The sequence below is a fragment of the Centropristis striata genome, chromosome 16 (assembly GCF_030273125.1).
Source record: "Centropristis striata isolate RG_2023a ecotype Rhode Island chromosome 16, C.striata_1.0, whole genome shotgun sequence".
Taxonomy (NCBI): Eukaryota; Metazoa; Chordata; class Actinopteri; order Perciformes; family Serranidae; genus Centropristis; species Centropristis striata.
Genome location: NC_081532.1, coordinates 16,466,132 through 16,475,268, shown reverse-complemented (window position 1 = coordinate 16,475,268; position 9,137 = coordinate 16,466,132). Strand labels below are relative to the sequence as shown.

General features: G+C 37.9%; 2 protein-coding genes across 2 annotated transcripts; both read left to right on the top strand.

Moving 5' to 3' along the window:
- LOC131988799 (complement component C1q receptor) lies at nt 1-2,002 on the top strand. The gene is given in 2 exon segments (XM_059354061.1): nt 1-181; nt 183-2,002. Coding segments are annotated over 2 exon segments (1,902 nt in total). The 5' UTR covers nt 1-91; the 3' UTR covers nt 1,995-2,002.
- A 2,078-nt stretch (nt 2,003-4,080) lies between these two features.
- Nucleotides 4,081-7,181, top strand: LOC131988800 (complement component C1q receptor). The gene has a single exon (XM_059354062.1). The coding sequence runs from the start codon at nt 4,081-4,083 to the stop codon at nt 5,326-5,328; it is 1,248 nt and encodes a 415-aa protein (XP_059210045.1). The 3' UTR covers nt 5,329-7,181.
- The last annotated feature ends 1,956 nt before the right edge of the window (nt 7,182-9,137 follow it).

Below are 9,137 nucleotides of genomic sequence, written 5' to 3'. Positions count from 1 at the left end.
AAACGGAACTGGTCAGCGGGGGAGAAAAAAAGAACCCATAACTGCTGCTAAACATGGTTTCCGTCTTTAGTTTGTGTCCCAAACAGGATGCATGAGCATGAATGTTAGTCTCAGACCCACACCATTTGTTTTTGTCTACGAATGGACAACCACATATTGCTCACATTTCACCCCCAAAACGCCCAGGGACCTTCTGGATATCGACAAATTTTTTGATCTCTATTGCAATTATGTTGTGGATTTTACTGCTGCAGCTCATCAACAGCTTTGAGGGTTTATATGGGGCTGGACGTGAAACGCTGTGCACCTCCAATGCCTGCTTCACTCTGCATATGAGCAGGGTAACTTTTGAGAAGGCCCGTCAGAACTGTGTGACCAACGGAGGTTATCTAATGACTGTGAGAGACAGAGAGGAAGAGAATGTGCTGCACTCGCTTCTCTCACAGATCCAAGGACAGCGCAAGGACAGAGAGCTTAGATCTTGGATTGGATTAAAACTGCACAGAGGGAATTGTGTGTTGGCTGGCAAGACTCTCAGGGGATTTAAGTGGGTATCCGGAGAGGAAGATTCCCACTACTCCAACTGGAAAAAAGAACCTGTCACCACATGCACAGAGGATAGATGTGTTAAGGTTCATTACAATGTATCAAGTCAGAACCAACTGAAATGGACTGCTGAACCTTGCAGAAGAACTGATTTTTATACATGTAAGTTTTATTTCAAGGGAATGTGCAAACCTTTGGCTCTGTTGGGGCCAGGACAGATCACCTACACAGCACCTTTCTCAGAAGAGCCGGAAAGAAATGAACTGCAATCATTTCCAGTTGGAACATACGCTGATATTTCATGTAGCGACCAACAGTCTCAATACTCTGTGTGCAATTTAAATGGCAACATCTATCGATGGTCTGAACCTGGTCCGTTTTGCAGAACAGGAAAGCAAAGTTGTGCAACTGGCAATGGCGGATGCGAGCATTTGTGCCACCAGGATGCAGATGAGGTTCAATGCTCTTGCAAAGAAGGTTACAGCCTGGATGAGGATGGACTCACTTGCAGGATAAAAGACTTGTGTGGCGTTGATACGTGTGAGCATCAATGTGTTATGACAGAGTCTGGCTATTACTGTAAATGCCCAGATGGCTTTGAACTAGACGCAAACCAGCGCAACTGCTCGGACATTGATGAGTGCCAGTCACAAGCTTGTGAGCATGATTTGTGTGTAAATACACACGGCAGTTACACGTGTGCGTGTAAAAGCGGCTACCAAATTGTTGATGGTAAATGCAGTGATATAGATGAGTGCACACAAACAAGATGCGAGCACCGCTGCTCCAACAGTATCGGATCCTTCTCTTGTTACTGCAATGAAGGCTTCATTCTATCTGAGGATGGCCACTCGTGTGTAGACAATGATGAATGTGTCAGAAAGCCATGTCAGTTCCAATGCATCAATATTGTAGGCAGCTTCTTATGCACCTGTCCAAAAGGCTTTCACATGGAGACAGATGGATGGACCTGCGCTCCAGATGTGACAGAAACATCATTTCTTTCACTGGATGGCCAACCTGAGGAGGAAACACAAGAAAATGTCACAGTTCTTTCATCAGATGACCAACCGGAGGAGGAAACACAAGAAAACTTCACAGAGTCTTTAACCAGGACCACAGTGGAGCTCCAACACCAGTCCCCTCACACTGACACACCGCTTCCAGACCTGGTGAACGTCACACAAAGGGATCAACAGAGTAACGCATCCTTGGTAACAGGTTTTGCTGACACAGTTAATTTCCGGGTGATTGTCTGCGTCCTGGGTTCTGTCATTCCTCTGCTGCTTTTGGTTGCAGTGACTCTTGCGATTGCTCTATTTCGATGCAGTCGCTCCAAAAAAGAGGCCAAGAAAAATGCAACTACTGATGGCTACTGTTGGGTGTCGTCTGGTTTGGATCCTCGTTTAGAGAAACTTTACGAGTCCATCTTGACTGATGACCTATGACCTGATAGTGACGGAGAAGACTGTCTGCATGAATTATCATGTTTATTTATGTAATTTATGTTCTTGCAACCTTTCTAGGTTAGGCTAGGTGTTATTACATATCAAATCACATATCAGAAAAAAAAACTATTGTCTTTGATGTGTCTCACAAGTAAGAAAGCATAGTATTTGTATAGAGAGTATAAACAATGGGTAAAAAATATGGTGATTTTGGCAAGAAACTGCAAAGAAATGTATGTTTTGGTTGGTTCTAAAGGGCTGTCACAGTATGGAGGGGATGTGAGGCTTTGTATATTGGGTGGGTGTAGAGAATTGGTGAAGTGGACTTAGTGCAAGTTGATATCAGAAAGTTTGACTGAGTAATAATAACATTATGACAAGGAGAAAGCTGTACCAGGATGTTATTTTGAAGGTGAGCATTTGAATGTTAAAATCAGTGAGCTAGTTTTGCAATTTATCATAACTGGACAGATTTTCTGCTTTTGTACCAATATACGTGGTTAAGTAATGTACAGTATGTTAATACCACAAGGCAGTGATGGAAGAAGCAGGGCCGGTCCTAACAGTTTTAGAGCCTTGGGCCCTGATCAACAGCAAAACCATTGTTTTCCTCTGGTACTTCATGCCTGGCGTGCGCTCCTCTCTGGCACCACATGTTGTGTTTTTCTATTGGTTTTTAGACGTGCATAAAGTTACAATACAATATTCTCAACTTTTCAGCACAAGCTGTGAAGTCACACCGCTTTAGCCAATCAAATCAAGCAAGAGGCGGGCTTTACTAATTAACCACTTCCTGTTTTGATGCTGGTATGAATGCACAGGAACGGTTGATACAGCCTTGATTCCAAAAAAGTTGGGAAACTTAACAGAATACAGTCATTTACAAATCCCTTGTGACCTACATTCCCTTGAATACAATAAAAGACATGATATCTAATGCTAAAACTGATCAACTTGTTTGGAATTATATGCATTCCCTCCATTTTGATCCCTTTTATTTGTATTTATGCTTTACAAAGTGTACCAACTTTTTTGGAATTGGGTTTATTTTAGCATTATTTAGTTACGATCAAGTGTATATTTCAAGGTTGCCACATTATTCACTAATCAGCACATACATGTATGGAGTTGCATGAGCAGTCAGGTGAATCTCTGGTGAGTATAATGCCATTAACTTTGCTGATAAATTTGACTTAAGAGAGCTCACCAGGCTCACCATGCTTTTTTCCCCGGCGCTCTTTGCCAGGGCACTTTTGATGCGTCTCTGTGTGATTGCCCCCCCCTTTGGCTAAATCTGTTCAGATCTTCATCTTGGCTTGATAATGATAATAATGACATCATACATTCCACTTTATTCAGCTTTCTTTTTTCCTTCTTCTGCTTTCAACCCTGGACACCCGATGGCTTAAACCCTTTTGATCATTAAAGAAGAAAACAAGACCACCAGAATTGTCAGTTTTATCACCTATTTTGCTGTACGGTCAAGACATGCCAGGGTTTTGTTCACCCTTGAATGCTGCTGCTGATAGTAGATTAAGTGTTTACTGATGCTCAGTGGGATGGCAGACGCACGGCCAGGAAACGACATGCAGCATGCAAAACACACTCAGCACAAATGAAAATCAAACTTCTATTAAATCATACAAAAAATATATATTTAATCAAGACTTTAGTTCAAATCTCGATTTTTTTTTTCCTTTTCCTTTTTCTTCTTCTTCTTAGGCAATCATCTATACAGCCTGTGCTCAGGGCCGGCCCTGGAAAGAAGTATTCAGATTGTTTATACTTTAACCTGCATTAACTTTGATTCAATCATTTTCATTTTATTTGCTGAGTGGAGTTTGCACATCTGATTTTGGTGTAAATATAATGAAATGCTAAACACATGTACATCAGAGTATTGAATCAATATACTGTATATTATGTGATGATAAAGTCATGCTACGAAACAAAAACAAAATAAATACATTGTTCTGAAGTATGAGTAGGTTTTCTTCCTGTATTTGCATTATGAGGATCTTTGCCTTGGAAAAAGCCAGGAGTCCAACTATCTGACTTCCTTCCTGTCTTTAACTTCATTGTCCTGATGGGTGTTGCTTCCGGAGTAGGTAGCCCCAGACTCTCAACTCTCCAGAACTTCAGTCAGCCAACATTACAAGATGATCTACTGCACGCCATCATGGCCTTCTTGCAACTGACTGTGCCAATGAAGGTAATGACAATGACCTTTTTAATATCATTCATGTTTTTCTTGTCCGTTAAGACAGGATTTAGCATGAAGCAGACTGGAGTCTGTAGGCCTTTTTGTACAGGGAGTGACTGCATAACTGTAAACCAGGACAGAGTTGATTTTCATACAGCTGAGGAGGCGTGCCGGGACAGCAACGGGGAATTAATGACCTTTCAGTCTGAGACAGATGAGAACACCTTTGACATTTTGAGTCGAGAACTTTCTGGAAACTTCTGGATTGGACTGTGTTTGCCAGCTGCTGCCTGCAGCAACCTTTCAGCTCCACAGAGAGGCTATGAGTGGACCTCCGTTACAGTGCACAGGAGCTATACTCCATCCTCCAGCATCTGGAAAGACAACGTTAAAGTCTGTTCTCCACGCTGTGTGTCAATTGCAAGTGATAAAAAGTGGACAGAGAGGCTGTGCTCAGACAAAACAGATGGCTTTCTATGCAAAACAAAGCACAAAGATGCATGCCAGACACAAAAGTTATCTGTTCCAAATGTTGTCAAAAGCTCTGCAGGCTGCTCAGTGGCTCCTTGTCAGCATACATGCACGGATGTAAAAGGAGGTTATATTTGTTCCTGTCGCAAAGGATTTATCCTCGACAGCAAGAAACCCGGGTGGTGTAAACTGCACTGTGCACAACAGAAATGCCCCGTGATATGTGAGAGAAACACAGACGACGGATGCTACTGTCCTGAAGGCTTTGTAATGAGTGATGCGTTCTGTGAGGACATTAATGAATGTTCGAGCGATGCATGCGATCACGAGTGTGAAAACACTTTGGGTAGTTTTGTGTGCTCCTGTCGAAAAGGATATGCACTGAAAAATCAAGTGAATTGTATCAAAGCGGAGGACAGTCAAGGTTTTGTTCCCACAACTCCTGTGGTCACAGGTCTTGTTAAACCAGCCACCAATAATGACACACTGAAGGGTTCTTCTTTGCCTGCTGATGGTTTTCTCTGGATTTGGATTCTCCTTGTTGTGGCTGTGGTGGTGATTATAGTTGGGATAAGGTTTTATGTTGTTAAGCGTCAGAAACGCAGAGAACAAAACTCCACCCAGCAGTGTGCTGCTCCTGTGGAGAATATCGAGTGTTAAATCCTGATGTTAGATCAACTCCCTGCCTGCTTTAGCATTTAAACCTTGTGAGACTCCATCACATCTATGAGACAGCTGCAGTAGGTAACTTCTCAGAATAAACTCTTTCAGGGTATTGATTTCTAGGTAAGACATTAAAAAATATGAATGATATGATTAAATATGAAGACAGTTCCCTATTTGCACGATTTAAAAATGCATTGCAGGAAAAATACCTTATTAATAAAATAAGTAGTTTCAAATTTTATTCTGGATGGTTGCACTTAATACTATTAGTATATCATTATATTAGTATATCATTATACATAATAATGATAATGGTAAACAGATAATTAAACTTTAAAAATGTATTTTACTGTTAAAAAAAGATAGTTTACAACTTTTTCTAGTTAAAAGTGATGCTTTAGGAGTTAGTAATATAATAATAATAATACATTCGTTTTGTATAGCACTTTTCCCAACAGAGACGCTTTACACAGAAAAGGTAAATAAAAAATAAGAAGAAATAAATAAGAAAATAATTGCAGTTATAACATTTTATATACTTTATTAAGTATTTGTAAGTGATGAACAAAAGTTTTGTAAGCCTTACAGAAATAACTTGTGAACCATCTGTTTATATTATAATGTTGTAATTATTAGTTCATTATTAAAAAGTGTTTTTTAAATCATCAAATCACATTATTTGGCCCCATTAAATATTTTATTGGTGATCTATGAAAAAGTGGTTATTTGTGCACAAATAATAACCATCTAGTTAATTTATAGATGCATGTCATAACTATTTAACAATTATAAAAATCAGTTGCAACTTTATAATAGCCTCCAACTTATAGTAATCATTAACAAATTCTTAATAGTGTTTATAAAATGTTATTTTGTGTGTCACAATAAACTTGTAGCAATACTAATAATTAGTAAACATTATTAATTGTCATTTGTATTGTTTCTTAAACCCTTAAAGCTTAATTATCAAACTTTACTTAATGTCTATTTTACTGTTAAGTTTACTAATTTAAGTTTAGCAGTTTACCAGTTATTGATGATGTTTTTATGGTGTGTTATCTGTCATTTAAGTTATTAAGAAAACTGTGTTGAGCAAAGAAATGGAAATCCTCAGGGAACGTCTCAAATATACTGTGTTCTTCACTCTACTCTTTTTTTCTGTACAGAGGAAATATTAATGTGTGTATATGTATTTGAGTGTTTGCAAAATAGTTTTTAGGAACACTAGAGGGAGATCTCTTGTGTCATTTTGTGTTCATTTATGTATCATAACATGATATTATATTCTGAATTAATCCATAATAAATCATTGCTGCCATTATTCTTGTTCTTGAGTGCCATCTATTGTTCTTTTGTACAAATTACTAAAAGCCTTCGACACAACATTGTCATTTCCAGCTGTTGCTTTAAAGTTTATATAAACGGTTTGATTTATATAAAGGCCTATTGCATAATTTCTGTATTGTTAAATGTTGTCACCTGTTTTTAATTTATAATTTCCTTTTCATCAGGATTATTTCCATTTTTTAAGTGTAAAAAGTCAGACATTGATAGAAAAATGCTATTCTATAAAGCAGAAACAGAAGGTATTAAGAAAAATGTGGGTTGAGCAACAAAAATGGAAATCCTCAGGGAACGTCTCCATAAAATGTAAAAATTAATATACTGTGTTCTTAACACTGATTTATTTTCCGTACAGAGAAAATAATAATACTTCTCCATATGCTTTTGAGTGTTTGCAAAAATATGAGTTCTGATAACAATAGAGGGAGAATTCTTGTGTCATTTTGTGTTCATTTATGTATCATAACATGATATTATATTCTGAATTAATCCATAATAAATCATTGCTGCCATTATTCTTGTTCTTGAGTGCCATCTATTGTTCTTTTGTACAAATTACTAAAAGCCTTCGACACAACATTGTCATTTCCAGCTGTTGCTTTAAAGTTCACATAAACTGTTTGATTTATATAAAGGCCTATTGCATAATTTATGTATTGTTAAACGTCACCTGTTTTTAATTTATAATTCCCTTTTCATCAGGATTATTTCCAAATTTAAAATGTAAATAGTCATAAATTGATAGAAAAATGCTATTCTGTAAAGCAGTAACACTGATTTATTTTTCGTACAGAGAAAACAATAATACGTCTGCATATGCTTTTGTGTGTTTGCAAAAATATGAGTTCTGGGAACAATAGAGGGAGAGTTCTTGTGTCATTTTGTGTTCATTTATGTATCATAACATGATATTAATTTCTGAATTAATCCATAAATCATTGCTGCCATTATTCTTGTTCTTTGGGCGCCATCTACTGTTCTTTTGTGCAAATCACTAAAAGCCAGCTGCACAATGTGTAATTTCTAGCTGTTGCTTTAAAGTTCATAAAAACCATTTGATTTATGTAACGGCCTATTGCATAATATCTGCATTGTTAAATGATGTCACCTGTTTTAAATTTATGATTTCCCTTTCATCAGGATTATTTCTAAATTTAAGTTTTAATCAAAGAATAATTCTTACCATAACGTCAGATGACTATTTAAACTGCACCGTCAGATGCAAAATATGTGTTAAAAGCATGTTCCTACTGTCTGCTATTTGTCTCAAAGTACAATTAGCATTTAATGCACATGGTTACTATGAAGAATAAGTTCATTATCTAACAGAGTAAACTGAGTCCATTTTGTTGTTATGTTTTATGCAGATTTTAATATGTTGGTTATCTCTAACAAAGCTCAGGGTGGTAACAGTCACAGCTTCAGTAACAGCTTTAGTTTTACTGAGAACAGAGTGGTAAAAGTGACTCTTTTGCCCAGTCTCTTGCCTGTTGCATCATTTGCCCAAGTCCTAACACGTGTACAAAATAGAAGTACCCACTTCCTGTTTTGCCCTAAAGCATTCCACCAGTTGTATGCAAATACAGTGGTGTTGCTTTAAGTAATGCCTTGCTTCAGTTGGGTAAATGCCAGTACTACTGGATGTACACAATTTGGGGAAAAAATGAAAGAAAGAAAAGCTTAAAACAGCTCAAACCAGGGAGGGATTGTTAAAAAAAATAGTTGCTGATAGTTGCTCAACACCTCTTGCTTTTTGTCTGTTAATTTTACTTCCTGTTAATCAGTCTTGCCTCTCTACTCCTCCCTTAGGCTTTTTTTTCAGTTAACATCTTTCTGGACTTGCATTAAAAACTGGTTAGCTCATTTCCCTCTTCTTAACAAAAGGTATATATTGTTGCAGTTCCATACAGCGGCCACTAGATGTGACTAGTGAGACATTTTACTGATGGTGCTTCACCAATAACCAGTTGCTACTCGTTCAAAACCACCTACAGCAAAATAGCCACTCCCTTTTGTTCCAGAAACGAGTACTGATAGTCTGCATAATAATATGGCACCTTATTGAAACTGGGACATAACGGGGTGTTAACCTGAGTTACACAAGCTCCCAAGACACTAAACTCCCACTGAGTGCTGCCTTTATCTCATTGGGCCTACATAAGTGTTTTTCCTATTCTCTCCTAGAAAAGAAGCGCACAAGATAAGACTGTGGTTAAACAGGTATTCCTGCGTGTTATCGGCTAGAAAACCCCAAGGCTGTGCATGAACAAACAACACTCTGACACCACTTATCAAGTTTATTGACTGAGGTTAAAGTACTGATTCCGCTATAGTTTCAGGACTTGTTTAGGCTTCGGGTCAGTAGGTCAACAAGGGGTCAGTGTAGAAAGGGTCAGGTGAATGGTAAAGGAATTACAGTCCCACAAGTTTTTAAGGACCAAAATATATTGAACTATAAA